The sequence below is a fragment of the Vigna umbellata genome, chromosome 2 (genome assembly GCF_029865625.1).
Source record: "Vigna umbellata cultivar VRB3 chromosome 2, Vumbellata_1.0, whole genome shotgun sequence".
Classification (NCBI taxonomy): domain Eukaryota; kingdom Viridiplantae; phylum Streptophyta; class Magnoliopsida; order Fabales; family Fabaceae; genus Vigna; species Vigna umbellata.
Window position 1 is genome coordinate 15,209,527 of NC_142166.1, and position 23,764 is coordinate 15,233,290.

General features: G+C 32.9%; 2 protein-coding genes and 1 non-coding gene across 3 annotated transcripts; 2 read left to right on the forward strand and 1 right to left on the reverse strand.

Moving 5' to 3' along the window:
- The first annotated feature begins 1,955 nt into the window (after positions 1 to 1,955).
- POD1 (POLLEN DEFECTIVE IN GUIDANCE-like protein) lies at positions 1,956 to 9,096 on the forward strand. Its single transcript, XM_047323429.2, has 11 exons — positions 1,956 to 2,734; positions 3,068 to 3,219; positions 3,481 to 3,584; positions 4,039 to 4,127; positions 4,220 to 4,293; positions 4,978 to 5,128; positions 5,240 to 5,407; positions 7,568 to 7,665; positions 7,751 to 7,873; positions 8,336 to 8,404; positions 8,501 to 9,096. The coding sequence occupies exons 1-11, from the start codon at positions 2,188 to 2,190 to the stop codon at positions 8,705 to 8,707; spliced, it is 1,782 nt and encodes a 593-aa protein (XP_047179385.1). The 5' UTR covers positions 1,956 to 2,187; the 3' UTR covers positions 8,708 to 9,096.
- A 5,785-nt stretch (positions 9,097 to 14,881) lies between these two features.
- Positions 14,882 to 16,843, reverse strand: LOC124846209 (phenylacetaldehyde oxime monooxygenase CYP71AN24-like). The gene is made up of 2 exons (XM_047323428.2): positions 15,841 to 16,843; positions 14,882 to 15,696 (listed from the first exon to the last, which is right to left on the reverse strand). Exons 1-2 carry the CDS (start codon positions 16,837 to 16,839, stop codon positions 15,064 to 15,066), a joined length of 1,632 nt encoding a protein of 543 aa, XP_047179384.2. The 5' UTR covers positions 16,840 to 16,843; the 3' UTR covers positions 14,882 to 15,063.
- A 2,714-nt stretch (positions 16,844 to 19,557) lies between these two features.
- LOC124846212 (small nucleolar RNA R71) lies at positions 19,558 to 19,664 on the forward strand. Its single transcript, XR_007029517.1, has one exon. It is a non-coding gene; the product is annotated as a small nucleolar RNA R71 (small nucleolar RNA).
- The last annotated feature ends 4,100 nt before the right edge of the window (positions 19,665 to 23,764 follow it).

Sequence of the window (23,764 nt, forward strand, 5' to 3'; positions counted from 1 at the left end):
TAACTCTATTAAATATTTGATATAACTCTAAATTCAGGATTAAAACTGGAGATCATTATTTAATATAAAATATTTTTTAGTTGATTTGTATATTTAAATGTCTTTGTTAAGAATTGTATCATTTTTAGGAATCCTAAATACGTTAAATTATAATTGTTTTTTTTTTAATTTTAAAACATTTTATCTGGATAAGAGAATTCAAATAAATTTTAATTTTTTTATTTTAATAAATTATGCATGTTATCGCCAAATAGAATATTACTTAATACGAAAATCCACCAAAATATTATTAGCTGTAAAGCTGTCAAAACGGGTCATCCGGTTCGACCCACAACGGGTTGGTCACTTAGTGAGTCAAATTAATCCGGCTTGACTCATCACGGGTTGGCTCACTGGCTCACTTAATTACAATTTTTTTTAATAAAAAAAATTTACAAACTTTCTATAATTCAAATCTAAACAAATTCCACTCTGAAATTTTACTCCCAACAACATGTGTGTTTAATTAATTTCGAAAATAAGAAATTCAAATAATTTTTTCAAGCAAAAAAAAAATAAAATATTTTTTTATAGATTAAAATTAAATTTTAATAAAATAAAATTAGGTAGGTAGATTGGTGAGACCCGATCCACCACAGACTCAACCCGCATGAGCCAGGTTTAAATGAGTCGGGTTGAAATCTGACCCACATAAAAAAAGATATAATTTTTTCAAACTTAATCCGGTTCGAACCCGTGGTGAACCGGATTGATTGTGACCTATTTTGACAGCTGTAATTAGCTGAGATGACAGAGAATGTATACACTTCAACTTCGAAGAAATTTGACATATATTTCTTAAAAAAAAATATTTTAGCTGTAGTCTTAAAAGAAAAAAATGAACAACTGTTAACGGAAATACTTTTAATCATTTCAATCGAAAAATAAGTTATGGTAACTAAAAAATAACTGTTAATTTATGTTGATAAGAAAATTGCACATTATTATGGTCAAAATTCTAATCGGTATTAGTAGAAAATCACATCAGAAATTAAAAAAAAAAAGATAAAATTTGATAAAATAGATTTTATTATACATAGCTTATAGAACACTGATTAAAAAATTAGAAATATTTGGAAATAGTATAAATATGCATTAAAAAAAATAATGAAAGAAGATATTTCTTGACAAATTAATAAAAAGCCTCTATAATTTATTTGCCAACTAAGTGTTTATCATTAACACTTTGGACCACCTTAATTATGTGTGATTGTTTAAAGTAAATATGGGTGAAACATAATTTTGGCCTACAGTTTTCAGTGTAATCAATTTTACCTTTTCGTTTTCTTCTGAGGGAAAGGCTTACCAAAGTTATATAATAATGGAGTTCCTAACAAAAAAAATTAAATTTGGATACATAGTACAATAAATTTAGTTCAATTATTTTTTTAAATTATTAATTATTTAAATATGTGTTTGGTATTTAATAATTACCACTTGCGCATTTGGAAGAAAAACTAACATTAATATATTATTAATTTTTATCTTCTGTTTTTTTATAAATTTAAATTTCTATTTTAATTTTTTTCAACACTACAGATTTATATTATTTTTATTTTATACATTTTTCTTAGCTAAATCGGTTTGCATATTTTTAAGGAAAGAACACTAATATAGTATCATCTCTGGAGTAAGGACTATAATTTATTAATTGAATTAAAAAATCAATACTACATAAATGGGAACCTTAATATAATTAAAAATTTAGTTAATGTAAGAGTAATTGCAGTATAAAATAATCAAAACATTTGGATAAAGTAATAAAAAGAATGTAAAGAAAGAACCGTTACAAAAGGGTAACAGATTAATATTTCTTATTTGATGTGACGTAAATATATAAATTAAAGCATTTTTTTAAATAAGGAATAAAAGTAAAAATAAGATGAATACATTTGTGAATGAAAACAATAACTGCCAGTGATAGGGTGGTGAATAAAAGAAGCAGTGGTGCAGTGAGATGAGAGCGCGAACAAAAGCTGGACTCCTACAAGAAACAAACAAAGACAGTGGTTTGCACTTTTTACAGAGACGAATCAATCACGTTAGGCCAACACCGGAATTTCACCAGCCAATTTCTGACGTGTAGACAACCAATAACCATTTTCCTCATTCGCAATCATCGATTTGCGAATTCCGTTTCGTTCTTCCATGGCGCTGCGAAACGGCAGCAGAAAAATTTCCTTCGAGGTTCTCAGCATCGATGGCGAATCGGAATCAAACGAACACAGCCGCAGGAAACGCAGGCATCGCGCCTCCAAGCGCAAGAAGAAGCTTCTTGATCGCGCGGATTCCGTCGATCCGCATATAGAGCCTCTGGAAAACGGAGGAGCCTGCAACGGATTCGAGCTGGACGCTAATAGGTATAGCGCTGGCGGAGGGAGCGTCGTTTACGAGGAGGTGCGAGAGGCGAGTGTGTGCGCGGTTGTGGATGCGCGTGAGGCGGAGAGTGAGGCACCGACGGCGGTGCGCGGTGGCATCGAGGGGTTTAATTTTGGGAAATTGAGGCAGAGGAACGTGAGTTGTGGGAGTTCCGATGAGTTTCCGACTTCGGTGGTGCGCGATGAGAAGGAGGAGGGTGGTGTGAATGCGAGTCCAGTGGAGAAACCGACGAACGAGCCTGATAGGAATGTGGCTACAAAATTGGAGACCGTGGAGTCGTTGGACTGGAAGCGTCTCATGGAGGAAGATCCGAATTGTGAGTGGTACAATGGGCCTTACAGTGCATGCATCATATTGTATCTCATGATTATAATTGCAATGATTTTTCGAAAAATTGACCCTACAAAAAATGCTAACAAATGTGTTGCAACAAAATTATGCATGGACTTCGAAGGGGAAATGACTAGAAAAATAGACGCGGGGTTGGTTATGTGTCCCCCACTTGCTATGGAATTGGTGGCATGGCTAATTGGATACTGCAAACTTTGACTGAATAATACATACATCTAGGTTTTAAGTTAGGTTTTTGCTGTAAACACTGACGTATTTTCTGCCAAATTAATCTTGTGGTGGTGTGTTTTGTTGTCAGACGTATTTTCAGTGGAAAAGTCTCCTGTAACGTACTTTTTGGAGGAAATGTACAATGGAAATTCCTTACGGAGCACAACAACTCTTGGGAATGAAAAAGAACGAGAAAGAGTTTATGATACTATCTTCCGCCTGCCCTGGAGATGTGAATTGGTATAGTTCCTTTCTTTATCAAAAAGTACTAAGAAATAATAAGAACTCTGGTTATAGTTTTGTGATGTTATCTATGGATATGTACTCCTGGTTGAGCTGCTTGTATTTACTTTCAAAATAACCGTATAAGTTCATAGGTTTATGGGGAAAGTAAAGTAAAACTAAACCTTCCACCTAATTTATAGTAGACACCTATAGTTGTATTTTTTATTGAGGCATTCTACATTTGTTTTGTATCTTGAACGTGGAACGCAATTGCAGCTTATAGATGTTGGCTTCTTTGTCTGCTTCGATTCATTTCTTTCATTATTAACTGTTATGCCAGCAAGGATCACGATGGCCATCTGGAGGATTCTAAAGACAAGGTTAGCCACGTTTCCTTAATTTTTTCCCTTGTAATAAAATTTTAGTCGGCAATGCATGTGGGGAATAAAGTGATAGATTAATCTTACAACACTTGTTTCCTTAGTTTAGATTAGTGATGTAAGTACAGAGCAGTGCACATCTAGTACTACAATCTTAGAGTGCTTCAAATATCGTCAAAAATCTTTGAATTCCAGAACAAACTTCCAAATTACCAGTAAGTTCAGCTGACACTCTGTGATAGAGGTCTTAGTTGCTAATTTGCATCTGGGTTCTGTTAGTCCCTGATTCAAACTTAGCTGAATAAGTTTGACCAATCTCTCCCTAATACAGAGTTTGCATCTTCTTGTGCTTTGACTTTTTGTTATCCTTTTTAGTTCAACTCATGTTTTAAAATTTGTGCATGTATATCATGGTTTATAGTATTACATGTGGACTAATCAATGCGTATGACAGGCAGTTCAAGAGGCTATCAACAATGGAAATTTCAGATTTTGGATGTTTTCTCATTATGACCTGTGGAGTGGTTCTTTTGCAACGAACAGGCAAAGTGGTTTTCTCATTTCTTTTTTGTATTGTTCAAGTTTAATAGTATGCTAATTGTGTTTTATTCGTCTTTTCAAATGTGCTGCAACAGATATCAGCTTAATATATCATATGATCCGTGGTCAAGGAACAATAAAGTTATATGTGGTCTACAATGTTTTAGAGGTGAGCATAAATTTATTAGTCTGGATCATGGTGAATAATTAGCTGTCCAAACTGTCAGATATCAACCAACGTGAATATTTATGTGTTGTTGAGTTTAATTTTTATTCATTATTAGGATATAATTTTTAGACTATAAACTGATTGAAACCACCCTAGATAGGATATGACCTTTACAGTAATTGTTTCTGAAGTAAATAATTTTTTACCCTATGCAGAAATTCATGATTGGATGAAAGTATAAAAGTCTCGGTGCATTCTAATAAAATTTTATTTATAGGGTTTATGCAAGCAAGATCTTGTGGTGACAAAGTAAAGGAATTTCAAAGAATATGGAATGATAAAATTTTGGTTTGTAATTAATTTGTGAACCGTGAAACTCTGACATAAGATGAGATAAAATATTGCTGTATTTGGAAATTTTTACTATCTCCTTAAATAGCAGAAATGTATTGGGCTAGAGGAGATAATGAAAATGTGATGAAAGAAGTAGGATGAATGTTGTGTAAATGATATTGTAATAGCTTTTCGAAACATGCATATGGGTATTCAGTAGCCTTCTGGTATTTAAACATAATATTGTATCCTTTTGCTTTTAGTTTCCGATTGAATGCAAAAGTGTTGTGACTCATAATGCTCAAAATGTTACTTATACTGTTAATTTGTGACTGATCTTCCAACTTGCAGATATTTGATAAACTATGTCAAAGTTTTAATGGGGATGTGTTGCAAACGTTATTTCTTTCTGCTGAAGGACTTGCGAATTGTCCCCAAGAAAGCATTCGATTCTGGATTTGGAGATTTGTTTCTGACCAAGCTTTAGCTGTGGTTGCTTCAAATATCCTTCATTTTTGTATTTTTTCCCCATTTGTTTGATTACCTTTTATCTTCTGCGAAGGCAAATTAAGAAATAACAAAGTCGGTGATTTGATTCCTTGACTAGTCTTACTTGTTCATTCTTTTATCTTATTAGCTCAGGCAATCACTTTATCAACATGTATAGTTGCTCACAACAATGCTCTGTTGGCATTGCTGGTGTCAAATAATTTTGCTGAGATCAAAAGTAATGTGTTCAAGCGATACAGCATGGATAATGTTCACAGTTTAGTTTACTTTGGTATGTTATCATTCTCATAATGGGGTTTTTCTTTTCTGGATTCCTGCTTACTTGGTATGCGGTTATATACTCCTTCATTCAAATGTGGAAGAAGCCCTGGATGGTCTCATTTTCAGAATATTATTTGTGCTAGTTTTGACATTAGTTGATTTGTTTAGGGTTATATGCCGTAAAATTGTTTTGATGTTTGAATTTTAAAGTGAGTGCCTTTTATTTTGAATGGGAATATCTCAATCTATAGGGTGTACGTGTATCCCTTTTATGCCTTCTTTGGCATCTTACCCCTGTTGCCACATAATTATGTTAAGGAAAAAGCTTTTTGCTTTTAGTGGATTGATTCAGTTGATATGGATATATTATTATTCAGAACAATAATGCAATGTCTTTTGCATTGACATGAAAATTTATACACAGTGATTAACTTTAATTTTAGGATAAATGTGTTGGTCCATATATTTTTTCCCAAACCTGGTTTTAGTCTATGCACTCTCAAATCAATGAATTTGTCCTCTATCTTTTAAGAATATGCCTTGATACTTTAATTTAGTATTTAGAGGGTGGTTGCTGTTTACAGCCCCAAAGTTGGAAGAGAGATTAAATTTACATTTTTCTGAATTTTGAGGAATAATTGATATATATGAAAGTATAGGGATCAAACCAAGTTTGTCCAAAAGCACATTGACTAAAGACACATTTTCCCTTTTACTTTGCTCCATATAATTTATACTTGAGGTATATGGAATAGTTTGCTAGTATCTAGCGGTTAGGGAATTATGGAAATGCCTTTTAAGTCTTTTGCACAATAAACAGTTAGTTGTGAAACCCATGCACCCAACATGGTATATTCATAAACTTGTTTGTCTGTCTTTTGAGTTCTTTTTAGTTTGAATTTAGACAAGGATTAGCATTTGGTACACTAGCTCCATATTCAAATGTTTACATTAGCAGGTTTAATCATACTTGGGAAAAATGTATGGATTTTCTTTAAAATGTAATATGACAAACCCTTTTTTGAATTATAGAAATTCAATTATACTATTAAAATCCATAACCTTAAGGCATCCTATTGGTTACTTAAAATTATAATAGATATATAGCTATAAAAATCTTGTCTCAGTAACTTACACCCATCAACCTCAATTTTTTTCCGCTCTAGTGTTCCTTTTCAATTTCTGCAATAGCAATGTCTATGTTAGGAAGTTAGAAGTACATGAGAGGAGGAATAAAAGAGGAGGGAATTAAAACTAATACCAAACGGTAAGGCAGGGGGAAGTGAGGCCGAACGGTGCATGAGAGGAGAAGTCGAACGGTAAGGCAAGGGGAAAGTGAGGCCGAACAGAAAGACAGGGGGAAGCGAGGCCGAGTGTAAGAGAAGAGAAGCCGAACGGTAAGGCAGTGGGAAGTGAGGCCGAACGGTAGAGGCTGACTGTTTTACCAATTAGGAAGAGGTGCGAGAATGAGATACTATAAATAGTACTGTAACTCTATTGAGGAGATTATTTTCTTTTGAGTATAGATTGAACATATTTTCTAGTGGAGGAAGGTAGGCTTCCTTGGGAGGAGTATACTTGTATTTTTTATACTTTACTGAATCAATAATACATACATACTTACTTTCAATTCTGGTGTTAGTGTGAATTGAGAAGAGAGTATAGATTAGGTTATTTGCATAAAGTAACCTAACAGTCTATGATTATTTTTTTTTGTTATTTTATGGGGATTTGATCTCCTTTATACATTAAAAGTGATATAATTTGTATGTAGGTTTTGCCATTTATTTACTGTTTGGTGGGCGGTGAGGAGAGGAGATGGATTTTAATAAAAGCTTATGTTTGGTTCAGAAGTTTGGAGAGAAGGGAAGTGAAAATGAAAGGAAAAAACATCACCAATTTTTTTCGCCTGTTAACCCCACCCTCTGGACCAAATGGCTCGTTAGTATACATTTTTTTAACGTTGTGTTAGTGTAAATTTCTATACAATGTATGTATATTATCTTAGCTGCGTAAAATTCTTTATCCAATTCCTTTTTACTGAAATGAGCAAGAGTAAAAATATTTGTTCTGCATTTGACAATTGCATTATTTAAAACTTCTTTTTTCTCATTTTCCTGCAAACTCTTACTGTATTTTATTTCCTCCATTTACTTATGATGCCAAGCAGATTCCGTAGAGAGATTCCACATTTCATCATTTATCTTATTCGTCTTGGCTCAAAATATTCTGGAGGCAGAGGGTCCCTGGTTTCAAAGTTTTCTTATTGTAAGTTTGGAAATATTTTACCTCATAATATTAATGAAGGATGTTTCGTTAATCCCGTTCCTGACTCATATTTTGGATGGTGCAGAATATCCTCTTGGTTTATGTATGTGAAATGGTTATTGATATTATCAAGCATTCATTCATTGCTAAATTCAATGACATTAAGCCCATCGCATACTCCGAGTTCCTCGAAGACCTATGTAAACAGGTATTCTGATTTCATTTTTGTGGACATTATCTATACAGTATGCTGGTTGTTTACTGCTAGGGTGTAAAAAACTGGAACCACTTTGATAACAAATTGTTATATTTTCATTCAAATCTCAACTTAAAGCTGAAAACTTGAGTGAATTTATGAGCAACACAATTGAGTGCACGAAGACTCTCCATGATTCTACCATAAATGCCTTTCGAAATCCTTTGCTGGAAGATATGCTTTGATGGGAAAAGGTAGTTACGCTATTTTGTTACAGCAATATAGTTCACTTTCTCTAAAACAAATTTGGTCTTCACCTAATACTTGAGAGAGCTACTTATTACTTCGATAGAGTGATGTATAACTTTAAGTCATATTATGACAATCAAATTGCATTAACATTTTGTTCCTGTTCATTGATGGAGCTTCTTTCCAAAGAATATACTCCTGACATTTGACTGCTCCATTTTGTAGACTCTAAATATGCAAACTGAGGGCGCAAAGAAAAACCTGACTTTTGTTCCCCTAGCCCCAGCATGCGTGGTAAGCATACGATTTTAAATGTCCATATGGTTTTTCTGTTTTTTAGTTTACCGATTCGTCATCTGTGCACTTTTTCCTTTTATAACTGGTTCTTAGGTTATACGAGTTCTGACTCCAGTATATTCTGCAAACCTTCCTAACAATCCCCTTCCATGGAGGCTTTTCTGGATTCTGCTTTTTTCAGCAATGACCTATGTTATGCTTACAAGCCTTAAGCTCCTCATTGGCATTGGCTTACACCAGCATGCCACTTGGTATGTTAATCGCTGCAGAAGGAGGAAACATCATTTTCATGAAGATTAGTTTGGAAGGGAAACAATACTGCTGTATTGAGTCAACATGATCTGTTTGCCCAAGCATTCCTCCACTCAGCCCGAAGAACATTTTCTGAAAGATCACACAGGGAGATAACATTCAGGATTACTTGACTCCGAATTATCATTGGTGCGTGGCACAAACGAGAACAACTTTGGTTTATATCTGGAAGTTGTACTTTTGGTTTATAGGTTGAAGGTGACCCATAGATGGTTTCCCTTTTCAATTTTGACAGCAAGTTATAGATTGAGTATTACAGAGTAATAATAAAGTGTTATATATAGGCTTGCATAATTTCAATGAAATGTAATCACCTCCACTCAAATTTTGGCCAACTCAATAAAAACAATAGCACATCTTTTTGACCTCTTTCGAAATTTATTATCGGAACTATTGAAAAATATATGAGCAACCTACCATTTTAATTCTTGTTTGTATGTTCATTAGATTCTGAACTAAATAAAATTTAGATAAATCTCTGAAAGGATATTGATCAAATTAGTCCACATTTTGAAAGAAAATTGTTACTTGAATTATATGTTTAGTTATTTTGTTAGCTTTAGGGCTAATGTGCAAACATTTATGGAAATAGTTGGTTAAGCCACATAGAGAACATGGTTTGTGTTCAATTAGTATATTAGAAGAAATAGCATCAATGTTATATATGTTTACTAATGTTCAAAAAATAATTGTTTAAGTCAAAAGTAGTTTTTGGAATGAATATTTGGTTAAACTATGAGTGACTTGTGAAAAGAATACTTGTTCAAGCAATAAGTGACATATGGAAAGAATATTTAGCTAACCAAGGGGTGTCTTGTGAAACGAATAGTTGGTTAAGCTAAAATTGATTGAGAGTCGAAACAATATGCAAAAAATTAATGAGTGGTTGAGAGCTGAAACAATACACAAAGAATCAACAAGACATTAGTCTACTTAGTGATATCCAGTTTGTCGTTTTAGAACTGTTATCTGGTCAGACGAACTAGTATAAAGAACAACTTGTGCATTTCTCTTTTTCCTTATACATGTACACCACACTTCATTATTTACTCAAAGGGTTAGTCATGGCTTAGTCAAGAATATCTATAAGCCCAAAAATTAACAAACATTAGTCTACTTAGTGAAATTCAGTTTGTCGTTTCAGAACTATGTCACCTGGTTAGACGAACTAGTACAAAGAACAACTTGTGCATTTCTTTTTTTCCTTATACATGTACACCACACTTCATTATTATCTACAGTAACTTAGAAATTAGGGTTATTGTGAGAATGTGAGAATACATGTATAAAATTGCTTTAAACAAGTAAATCAATCAAGTCCTAAAGTTTAACTCCTTTAGACACAATAGTCACTACTTTATTACTTGTAAAACAAAACTATTGTCTAGATATTCATCATGAGACAATACTTGAGAAATATATCCTGGTATGTTTTTTGTGTTGTGCATACTGGTTTTGATATATGTAGGTTTGCTTCTATGACATAGGATGTTACAAAAATAGAATATTTTTTTTTAAAATACAAACTTTAGACAACAGTAATGACCAAAATCAAGGCAGAAAATGGTCTATGGTCCCGGTTCTGGTTACAACCGAAGCCAAAGAACCAAAAATTAAATAAATATTTTAATTAAAATTAGACCTATCACTACTGCAGCCAAGAAATACTACAACGATTATTTTTTGAGTTATGACACCGGTTTCATAACCAAGACATTAAGACAAGGTAAAAAAGGGAGGATTTTGGCCTCAGTTCAGAACTGGAGCCAAAAGTTGAAGATTCTACTTTGATTATAAGAAAACCAAAGCAGTAAACTAAAAGAAAGTAAAAAAAAAGAAAATAATTTTGGGTTTATTGTAGTGGTTCCAATAACAACCACTGCTCTATTAGATTTTAAATAATTATTTAATTTTCAGGCTCTATGGTAGTAGTTATTTAGTTTATTGAACATATAAATTTTAAACAATATATCTAAAATTTTGTCAATATTTCGCCTTGATCTTCCGGTTACATGAATGAAGTGATTAAAAATTATATAAAATATGCACCAAAAGATCAATACAAAACTCATTTACAAAATATTCATGAATTTTAAGATATGTATATTAAAATTTATATACATTAATAAACTATGAAAAAGTGATTACTCTTCTTAAACTCTCCAAGTGAAAATTTCAAGATTTAATGCTATAAATTATAATTGTTTTCTCCTCTTATATTCATTTTTAAAACATACATTTCTTTAACAAACTTAAAGACAATAAATAATTTTTTATTGAATCTCAAATCGGAAATTAAGACTGATTCAATACAATAATATATTTTAGCATGCAATTAATCACATATGAAACACACAAAAATTTAATAACCTACTGCAACATTATAAAAAAAATTAGATGCTCATATTACAAAATAAATTTAAGACCAAAAATAGGAACCTAGGTGCAAATGAGGCAGACAACAATGAAGAACGCTACAACTACTCGCATTTTGGAATGCACCAAAAGCTCACCATAAAAAACAATAATAGGATACAAATACAAAAAAAATTATTAGTCTGAAGAACAAAAAGTAACTTAAAAAAAACGCCCAAAAAAGCCAAAGAACAAAGGAACCAAAGTTCACCTCAGAGAAACGAACAAACGAATGAAAGATCACTAAAGAGGAGTTCAGACCACGTCAATGGAGGCAATGACAACGGCGTTGGAGGCAATGACCATGACGTTCAGAGTCAATGGAGCAATATTAGCAAAGAGGAGGCCATATACTACATATTGTTTCGGTCATTAAAATAACTGAGACAATATGTCTTCGTACTGGTAAAAAAAGTGCAAATTCACATAATCCTTTACAATTTCTTTTAGGCCTCGATTCTACTAAGAATTGATGCCAAAAAAATCTTCAAATATTTAAAAATTAAAAGTTTTGAAACCATTTATGGCTTTTGGCTCATACCTTTTGGCTTCAGTTCTTTGTAAAATCGAAACAAAAGGGATCTATGACATCGGTTTTCTGAACAACCGAGGTCATAGGATGACTTTAAAATTTTAACCGTCTGAAGTTCCTTTTGCTGGGTGCAAAGTCAGAATCTTGTGACCACAGTTCTCCAAAGAACCAAGGCCATAGACTTGTTCAAAATTTGAAAAGTTTGACATATCTCTTTATAGGGGAATGTCAGGACCCTATGACACTAGTTTTGAGGAGAACCGAGGCCATAGATCCAGACCAGTGTGTATTGAGTAGAAAAGTTTAAATTTGTGCTTATGTGTCCCACCTTTAGGCTTTAGTTGTTTATTAACCAATGCCAAAAACAAAATATGACTTCAGTTGTTTTCTAACCGAGGCCTATATGTTTGCAAAAATTAAAAAAATACCACCATGTCTTTTTATGCTTTGTTTTTGTCAAAACTGAATTGTAATAGGCAAGTTATAAGTCATATTTTGTACTAGTGTATGATAGTGATTGACAAGATAATCGAAGCAAAAAAGACTTTTGACAACGATTTTGGAAAGAATTATAATACTGTAGACTCTACCAGATTTTAAATAATTATTTTAATTTTAAAAAGTTATGATAGTAGTTCCTACTAGAATTGCTGCCGTATCTCCTTAAAATTAAATAATTAAAATCTGATAGGGTCTATGGTCTCGGTTCCCTTTAGAACTGTTGCCAACAACCGTTGTTATATTCGTGCACTGCACTAATAATGATATCAAATAAAATATATCTTAGTAAAATTTGTTGTTTATTAAATTTTTATTTATTTACGAGTGGATCATCCATTAATGTTTAGTTCACATAATAATACAAATTAAACAAAACTTTATTGAATAATTGAAATAGAAAAAAGATAAAGCAAATAAATATGTCATGTGCGAAATCTAAAAACAAATATCTAACATCATTTTATAATATTTTTTAAAATACCTAAATAAGTAAATTAAAAAGATACACCATTTAAAAATAAATGTTATTTCTTGAACTATGGTATATTATGAAATACTATGACCACTTACAACGCATGTGGTGAATTATATATATACTCTTTGTTTCCATTTAATGTGTTATTATTTGCTCCACTTACAACGCATGTGGTCAATCCATTGAACTATGGTATATTATGAAACACTATAGCCATAACAATTGATGTGGTCAATCCATTAGATTGTGGCCCAAAACTAAAATGATTGTAGTAGTTATTTTATTTCGTTTAATGTGTTATTATTTCCTCCATAATATATATATATATATATACTCTTTGTTTCCATTTAATGTGTTATTATTTGCTCCACTTACAACGCATGTGCTCAATCCATTGAAGTATGGTATATTATGAAACACTATGGCCACTTACAACTGATGTGGTCAATTCACTGGATCGTGGCCTAAACCTAAAATGGTTGTAATTAGGGATGGCAACGGGTCGGGTCGGGTAGTGTCTACTCGTAATTCGATCCGTCGGATAAAATTGTATCCGCTATCCGCCGGGTATCCGTTAAAAAATACCTGCGGGTATTTTAAAACCCGCAGATACTCGCAAAAAAAACAAATTTAATACATTTTAAAAATAAAATTTAAATAAAAATACAAAATATATATATATATATATAATATAAATTAAATGTAAATTAAAATTTAATTTTAATTAAATTTAAACTAATAAAATATAATTTTATTTTATTTTTAATTAAAATATATATAAATTATTTCTTTTTAATTTTTTGCGGGTAACGGGTACCCGCGAAGCGGATAGTATATTATCCGTACCTGACCTGTTTAAAAGCGGGTATTAAAATACCCGCTACCTGTTACCCGCGGATAGTAAATATCCGCGAATAATTACTACTCACCGCGGATATCCATACCTGTGTAAAATTGAGTTGTAGGCGTTATTTAATTTAATGTGTTATTATTTATTCTGACAGAGCCTAACTACGGCTTGTCCAAAAAGGGCAATCATAGCTGCTACATACTGTAATCACAATCAGGAAATGAAATCAAATGCAAGAGAGAGAAGGTGTAGCGGAAATGCAACATATACATCGACAGGGCCCAATGCCTGCAGAAGAGGAACAAGTTTAAAGCTTGGAAATTAAATTATCAAGAAATGGTGAAAGTAAAATATAAGAAACAAGCAGAGAATGGATAATGAATTAAAAATAAAGACAACATTAACTGAAGCCATACCTTTCTTTAGCCTTACCAACCAATTCCTTGGAATTATATGGGTCCATAAACCTCAAATAGTTCCTGGAAGGATGAAGAAAATATTACACGAATGTTCGAACCCTAGCTGAGGTTCAAGAAGAGTCTGAATTTAAGAGAAACCAAACACTCAAATTTTAGGAGGGAATTTTAAAAATAATTGGAGAATTTATAAAAAATGAATTATAATTTGTATAGGATCATAAACTTTTTAAAAAATATTAAAACTTTTACTATTATTAGTTTTTAGAGAATTTATCAGAATTATTTTAAATCATATTTATTTGTGAAGATTTTTATAACTTTTAAATAACTTCTACTAAATATTATTTTTTTGGTATATATGTATATATTTATCAAACACTCTTTGTTTTCTTTCACGTCTATTTCTCCTTTATTTTATCTTTTCCTCGTATTTCATTCATTCTTAATCCTATAAGCCATCATCTTCAAGCTGTGACCTTACTCTTCAAAACTGGTGAGAAATGATATACTGATAATAACATAATAGAGTTTTATTAGACTTTGATTCAATATTTCTCATCTATTTATATTCTCATATATGTTTTCTCATATTTCATCCATTACTTCAGAAAACATCTTCAAGGAGTGACCAAAACGAGTAGTGTATAATAATATATTAGAGTACTCAATAGATAATCATAAAAATTAGTATTTACTAGATTTCATTCATTCACTTCATTTTTTTATTTTAACTTTCATAATTTCTATTGACAGGATAAGTTGAACCAGTATAAATCTTGTGATTTTTGACTTTTTTTTTACAGGGTATTGATTTCAAGTTTTAAGAACTCTTTAAAGATCTTGAAAAAGATTTTTGAAAAAGAATTCTTTAAAGATGTGAAAAAGATTTTTGAAAAAGGATTCTCTCGGATTTGGATTGAGACATAAGGCTGCTATTTCTAATAATTTCTTATTTCTAAAGTGCCAACAGTTCACCTGCACTTTTTTCATTCATATTTTTATTTTATTTATATGATACAGACATTGACCTTAAATTGGTGTTGTGGTGCCAACACTTAATTATTTTCTTTGTGAAATGACATTACTTAGAAGAAAAGGGAAAATAAAAACTATTTTTAAAGACAAGAGAAGAGAAAAGGAAGTGAAAGAGCATTAATTGTAGACACCAAATGAGTGTAGTTGAGGTTGAAGATGAAGTGGTAGTTTCTTGATGACAGTGAGTCCCCATATCTCACTCATGTCTACATCTTGCACTGGTTTACCATTCTCATGAGGAATCTTCCAATCAAACCAGTAGAGGAGATTAGCAAGCATAAACTCAGTGGAAGCAAGTGCAAACGAAATTCCAATACACCCTCTTCTCCCAGAACCAAAGGGAATAAGCTGCAAATCATTTCCTCTAAAATCAACTTCGGGCTCTTCTTCAAATCTCTCGGGAAGAAACTCTTCGGGCCTGTTCCAAATTTCAGGGTCCCTCTGAATCGCCCATGCATTCACAAACACTCTTGTTTTGGATGGAATATCGAAACCTTTGACTTTTACATCGGATAAAGTTTCTCGGGGTATCAAAAGAGGAGCAGGTGGATATAATCTCAGAGTTTCTTTCACTACGCATTTCAGATAACTCATTTCATTCAAATCATTCTCTTCCACTTTTAGTTTCTGCCCGACAACTCTTCTTACTTCTTCTTGAGCTCTCTTCATGGTAGCAGGATTATTCAAGAGCGCCGCAAATACCCATTCCAGAAGTGTTGAAGTGGTGTCACTTCCTCCAGCAAATATGTCCTGAAATTATGAAGATGGAAACATCCCTTAAGCTGTTCATGGATACTTGAACATAAATTTCAGCATTATATTTTACTGTTAGAGAAACTATCTACAAGAATTGAAGATTTTGAAATATTTTAATCTTAGGAGATGTGATTGTACCATTAGGATTGCCTTGACGTCATCGTGTGTAAGCTGAAAATCATGGTTTCCTGCACCATCTTGAATCTGAAGGAGTGAGTCCACGAAGTCTTTGTTACGAGGTTGGTAACTGTCCATCTTCATTATTTTCTTGCGTTCAGCAATTAACTGATCAAAGAAAGAATCTAATGCCCTGAAAGTGGCCTTAAATTCTGGTATTTGGCCAGAAAGAACGTCAATCCAACCTAACAAAGGAAAGAAATCTCCCACCGAGAAAGTGGCTAGGTGTTTCATCATCTTCCTTCCTAGCTCTCCAAAGCTGATTCCACCATCTGGGTTATCGTACTTTCTTCCAACAACACATCTAGACATTATGTTGTTGGAGGTTTCAATCAGAATCTCAGTCAGGTTCACGCAAGAAGACGTTTTACCCGCGCTGCATGCTTCACGTATGGCACCAAGCATGGCTGCAACTTCTTCCTCTCGAATGAACTGAAAGGATCGCACCCTTTTGATGCTTAGAAGCTCAAGAACACAGATCTTCCTTTTCTGTCTCCACTCTTCCCCGTAGGGTGAAAAAGCCACGTCCGTGCACCCATACATGATGATTTTCACGGCTGTGGTCTGAGGCTTATTGGAGAAAGCAACATCATGGGTTTTGTAAACTTCTTTGGCGACATCAGCTGATGAAACCACAAGAGTCGGAGTTTGGCCTAATTGCAGAAACATGAGAGGGCCATACTTGCGAGACAGTGTTTGGAAGGAGCGGTGTGGGAGAGTGCCCAGTTGATGAAGGTTTCCAATTATGGGTAGTTTTGGTGGGGAAGGAGGCAAATTGGACTTGTTTCTTCTTCTTTTGTTATTAAGCACAAAAAGGAGGGTTAAGAAGAAGAAAAAAATGGCTATGTAAGAGGTACTGAGCTGGTTTGGCAATTCCTTTAAAAGTGAGGATAATGGTTGAACTCGAAGAGCCATTGCTTCTAGGGTCACTTGGATTTTGGTGAGTAGGTTTGTATTCATCTCCATAACCCTGGTTGAGAATTTATAGAAACTCAATAATGAATAGGATCAGAGAAATGTATCATACAAAATCACGGATGAACAAAAATCTTGTCCTTTACGATAAAATAATAAAAAAATAATATCGAACCAAGTGGGTAGAGACTTCTGTGTTCTTGTATACTGTTTTTTATTCGATTATACATGCACAAACACTTTTACATTTATTCCCTATATTTAAATGTGTTTTAGTATCTCTTCTCCATGACACCATCGACTCATAATGTGGATCTATGAATCTTGGTTTAAGTCGAATGTGGTTTGCTTTAGACTCATTATTATAAAACCAAATTTCGCGTAGCTTATTTTTTATTTTTGTTGTCTATTCAAACTCTAATATCTTAGTTGGAGACGTCAATTTGATGTTGGATGAGAAAACGACGTCAAATGACGTCTGTTCAGCCAAACCGACATCTATTGATGATGGATATCAGGAAAATCGACGTCTAGAGTCGCTGAGCGAAAAGATCTACACCTCTAAGTGTGTTTTTTTGTCAAACACTTTGGTGCTCAACGGTAGGGAAACACTACTGAATGCACCTTTTTACGAACGTTTTGGCACTCAACGGAAGGAGAGCACCACTAAATGCGATATTTTGCATTGAAAATGGAGGCAATTGACGTCGTCTATGGTAAGGATCGATGTCAATAGAGGTATGTTATGCTAAGGGCTGACATCAAATGTAGCTTTTTTTTTTTAAAAAAAATATTTCTTTTTATAATTTTATCAAATCTGAAAAACAGAAAACTAGCACACTTTTTTGTATTGAATGTTTCCAGCATACAATTTCAAGATTAAAAGTATGAACTAATCAAAACTAAGACTAAAAACTAAAACTATCAAAACTAAAAGAATTAAAACTAAACTAATAAATGTCTTGAAGAAAAATACAATTGTTGCAATGTCCTAACTTCATCACCTAAAAGATATGTTTCTCACTCTTATCGTATCTTTTTCATTTTGTCTTCTGTTATTAGTGATGGATTCTTGAAGCACTACAAAAATAACACAACTTCATTATGACAAATAAAATAATCACATATCCGTAAATCTTGCTCCTTGTTACACTAAATATGACAAATAAACTAATCACATATCCAGGTTATAAATTGACATACAAAAAATAATAACTAAAAGATCAATGAGTTCTAACCTTTGGATGCAGTATTTAAATTTGTTGTGTTATGCGCTTACCCATAACACTAATTAAATTTGAAACATAGGTTAATATTAATGTAACTAAGTAGATTATATAAAAAAATGTAGCATGGATTTCAAGTCAGGTTTCATCCTCTTGTGTAGGAAAAAAAACCATACAATTTTGCATTGTCTTGGTATGATGACCATTAGTTGCCAATGGACCCTATCATGAGTCAATTAATTAAATGAACCTTCATAAAATTTTACATTTGTAACATATGCTCGTCAATTTATGGCGCAAGGTACATCTCTCTTTTTGACTCAGACATCCGTATTTTCAAATATGTTTTCTTGTGATAAATTATGTTTATAGAAGATTGAATGGTCGGAGGTTCAATAAATTTATACATGAAAGCTTAACCTTGGTCCAAAATGATTGTGTCCATGTACCTAAACAAGAAAGTTAAGTAGTGACAGGAAGATTGTCATTCTCAAACAACTTCTTCTTTTTCTTTTCTCCCTCTTCCTTTTTTCTCTCGTGATCTCTCTTTTTCTCATTCTCATTTTCACTCTTTATTCTTCTTTTTGAATACACTCTCCTCATCTTTTTCTGCATTTTTTTTAATTTTTCAGAATCATGCTCACACTCCTTTTCTTTTTCTTCTCTCAATTTTTCTAACTCAGGTTCACAATCTTTCTCTTTTTCTCTTGGTTTTTCTGACTTAATTTCCTCACCCCTTTCTTATATTCTAAAGTCATCATCACCAATTCCTTTACCTATAAAAATTCCTTGCCTAGTTGTGGTGGCTTTGCATTGCTCCTTTGGATTAATCTTAGTATTGGTCATAAGCTTTGCTTCCTACTATTTTCCTAGCTATTGTGCTAGCTTTCCAATTTGCACCTCCAAGTTCCTAAGTGATGCTTATGTGTTTTTCTGGTTTGTTGTAGACACCTGAATGAATTATGTTAATGCATCATCAATTTTTGATACTTTGTCATAGTGTTAAGGTTGTTGTCCATGAAAATTTGTTTGCAAAGATTGCCTACTAGTTGAACCACCATCATGCCTCCAACTTTGTTGTTGATTTTAGTTTTGATTTGATCTCCAATTATTGGAGTAGTTATTTGGTCTTTTGTTTTTATTCATGAAGTGTAATTCTTTTTCCTTTGTAGTTTCAGTAGGAGAACAATAAACATTATATGGTGTGCACTTGCACAAAAATCACATTTTAAAATTTGTTGTGCGCAGCCGTGAGCTTGTGGCTCAAACTCCAGCTTTGCCATCTACTTTTTCACTCTTCCATTTGTTAAGAAATGAATTTGTTTTATGACAATATATAATCTTGTGTTCCTAGCTCCAATATTTCTCTTTTAGAAGGATGATTTTTGTCATATTATGCTTGGTGATCACTACTTGCTAGTGATTAAATGATTGTAGTAGTTTCATCATCATAGTTTCTCTTACTGAGGCATCCAACAACATTCTTATTTGTGATTTAAGTCTACTAGGGAACATGTTGAATTGTGCTACTTCATCAAATCTAAGATTAGGACATTTTTTTAGCAAGGCTTTGTACCTTTCCCATGCTTCGCAGATGTGTTCACCCAATCCTTGGGAAAAGGTTGCAATGGCAGCCTTAACACTTATAAATTTAGATGGTTGGTCCTGGCCATAAATTTTCTTTTCACATTCTCCCAACTTGTTAAGCTTAGATTTTTTAAGACAGTATCATCTATAAGATTGGATCGTCTAACGTCCTCATATATTTTGAAGTTTAACAAACAACAATTAACAAAATGAGCATATGACAAAATGATATCTTTGTGAAAAATAATATTCTTGAAAGAAAAGCGTCTTATGAAAAAGCTTTGTGAAAAACAGAATGTTTAAAGAAAAGCTTTAGTAAACGCACTAACATCTTATTAGATGCACTACCAAACGATTTCCTCACAAAATACGACAATGTGCTATATGAGGGTCTTGCTAAATGAGCTCTTGCTATACTTTACTAAACAATGTTAAACGAGCTTTCACTATATCTTACAAAAAATGACGTTTTTGGTAAACACGCTAAAAGATATAAACATTGTTCCAAAAACATGTCGTGAAAGACATCTTGCTAAACACGCTTTTGAACCAAATTAAGACCACTAAACAAAGCGTTGTTAGAAAACACTTTGTATAGGCCAAACAATACCTTGTACCAAACGACATTTTCATCCAACAATAAAACCTTAAAGAACTGCTTGATATCTCTAAGAAATGCTTAAATGATCAAATCTTACTTGAATGACACAAATTTTGAAAAGCTTATAATTGTTCTGAAATTGCATTAAAGAGCATTAAATGCACCATATTTCAAAACAACAAAATGATAGGGAAAAGGACATATCTGCATGCAAGCATATCTACTCTAATCTTTGTTGTTGCCTATGTCAATTATCCATCTACTTTATCATATACAAGTCAGAAGTGGACATTAGAGACAAAAAAGATATTCATGTAATGTTCTCACCATCAAAAGTCGTGCTTAAGAGTTCATACAACCTACTTTTGATAAAGTACTAAAAAAGCATATATGCTCTGACAACTTGACTTCAACCTACGGCTGCTACATACGAAAAGGCTAAGAAAATCCAAAGATTAAAAATAAGTACTATCTAACATGTATTTTCTCTTGAAGCTTATAAATTGAAGATCCTTCAAGAGAAGATCAAGAGAATAAGCACATGAATACGAAAGAAATCATCTGAGAAGAAAAACAAGTACAAAAGAAAGAAAATACTCACAAGCTTCATATAATCATAAGCTTACACTTGTAAGAAGAGAGAAAACTTTAAAAAGTCTGTTAGATTGAATTATATTATAAACACATGCTTTCTGTGAGAGTAATCATCTAAGGACTTGTAAGCAATCTGATTTATTACATATTCTTAAGAGAATACAAACACTTAACGATTAACTCGATGGAGTTAAACGATAGCTAGACATTGTATGGGTTGATACAGGGTTTGTCTAGTGAAAACTAGGAGTATGTGAAACTCAATTAGACAACGTATCAGGAATATAATGGGATTTTCTAGGGATGCCAAGAGTGGTAAATAATACTACACAACCAGGAGTGGGTGATAGTCGGTTCTAGTTAGAGTAAGAACGGTTACTGGGATTGACTAGGTGATACCGAGAGTAGTGTGAATACTTAATTGTAATCTTGTTGAAGATTATAGTGGAACCCTCTAAGAGGTCTTAGAGGTGAACTGGATGTAGCTTAGTGGAGTGAACCAATATAAAATAATTATGTGTTTATTACTTCAGCCTTGCAAAATGTTTTACTTATATACTCTACAGTTGCTTATTAACACAACCTTTTTAGAGTTGTCCTTCTCAAAACACTACAATAGATTTGCCTAAACAATTGAGAAACATTTTATTTCTGAACTTCCAGTTTAAAAAGAAGTTTATAACTCAAGTGTATGTCAACTCGTGTAAATCATTTAATCTTTAACAAAGTTATTAAACTACCTTTTGGAAAAAAGTTTTCCAAAACACTATTCAACCCCCCCCCCCCCCCTCCCCCTCTATCTAGTGTTTTCCAGTTATTTTAAGATTTGAGCGAGATTGTAACCAAATCTTGGCCTTTCCTACAAGTAATAATGGAAACAACCTGAGATACATAGTTTCTTCATCATCAGAATTTGTCCCAAGGGTTCCACATAGTTCATAGAACGTGGCCAAGTAATTAAATAGATCTTCTTGGTCTAATCCAACAAATTGATTTGTTGTTATTAGAGTGAGTAATGCATGCTTTATCTTCATACCTTTTATAGGTTTAACAATGCTTGAAAAGTGGCATGACCCTTGTTGTTGAGTGTAATCTCCCAGTAATCTCCTTTGACTGTTTCCTGCAACAATTTGATTAGACCAATTTGCTTTCATATCAAGGTCTGAGTCTACAAGTTTAGTTTGTGGCAACAGTAGTGGCGTCAGAATTTGTCTATGTTTTTTGTGCTTGTTGTTGTGCCTTCTGATAGTGCGTTCAATCTTTGGATCAAACAATAAAACCTTTTTTATCTTCTCTTTTGCATACACAACAACTCAAACAGTAGTGAGCAACGTTAAAGCACAAAAATTGATGTAGAAAAGAGTGTAGAAATCAATGTAACAATAACTAAAAAAATAATAACATAAAAACAAACAAATTGCTTAGCTTATCCACACCTTAATACATCTTTGTACAATGATCAATCTAATTTAAATAGAGATTTTCTTGACTTAAATCCCCGACAATGACGCTAAAAACTTGTTTGCATGTCTTTGAAACACCCAAAATATAAAGTATACTAGGTTGTTGTAGTATAACAAGTGTCGTATTCATTGAAATTTGGCAAAAAAGGCAATGTTTAAACTATTTTGGTCTTCTATAAAACAGTAGTTGTGTTTAAGATGTATTGAAAAAAACAATTATGTTGATGAAAATGTTGTAAAATAAGTTAGAACATAGTTTGGATTACTAGATGAATGACTTTTAGATTGTTGAAAGTGCATTGCAGTTTGACTTCACAACTTCTCCCTCTCTTGCATCAGATCTACCCTTAAATATGGAGTTGCAAAGGATCTGTTGGGATAAACTTAAATTTTATGGTTTTCTTAATAATTTTGTTTAAATCTTATTTTATTAGTTTTGGGTCTAGTAATATTTAGTTTGATTTGATAGATATAAAATAAGGATAGGTAGTTATGCTTTTCTGTTTATCTAGGTACAATACTATTTTATGATAGATTAAGCATATTTTGTTTTTAAGATAGTTGATATTTTATTTTTCAGATTTTATTTTTATTCCCGTAATATTGTAAGTATCACGACTATTTAAAGTCCTTCAAGCCCTTCAATTATCAATGAATAATAGACTCAATTTTCGAAAAATATTTGAGTGTGTGTATCGTGAGATTTTCTTAACAGTGGTATCAGAGCTTTATGCTTTGAGTACCGAGAGAGAGGAGAGAGTTAAACACTGTGAGAGAAAAAGTGAGTGCTTGATTTTTTTGTGTGAGAGAGATGGCAAAGGTTGTCAATGGTATGAGTGTGCCACAATTGATAAGAAAAACCAATTATGGTAATTGGTGCCTACAGATGAAGTCGTTATTGAGATTCTAAGACATTTAGGATACGGTGGAAGACGGGTACGTTGAATCTGATGAGGATGAACATCAGACGGTGGCATAGATGACAACGTTGAAGAAAACACGTGCAAGAGATGGGTCAACATTGTATTTTCTCTACAATGCAGTAGATGAGTGAGGATTCAAAAAAATAGCGAATGCCAAATCATCAAAGGACACTTGGGAGATATTGGAGGTTGCGTATAAAGGTGACAACCGCGTTAGAAAAGTCCGAATACATGCTCTTAGATGAGAGTTTGAACAGCTGAAGATGGAGCCCAAAGAGCATATAACCGAGTACATAACTCGGGTGGAGAAGGTGGTCAACCAACTCGGTAGAAATGGAGAACAAATGCCATCTAGTCGGGTTGTGGAAAAAATTTTGAGATCCCTTACACAAGATTTTGAAAGTATCGTGGGCGCCATCGAAGAATCGAAGGACTTGTCGGTTCTCACAGTGGATGAACTTGTTAGGTCATTAAAAGCCCACAAACAAAGAAGAAATAGTTGGGATGATTAGGTTGAACCCGACGATCAAGCACTACATGTACAGTTTGAATCGAATAAAACTCGGATTACTCAGA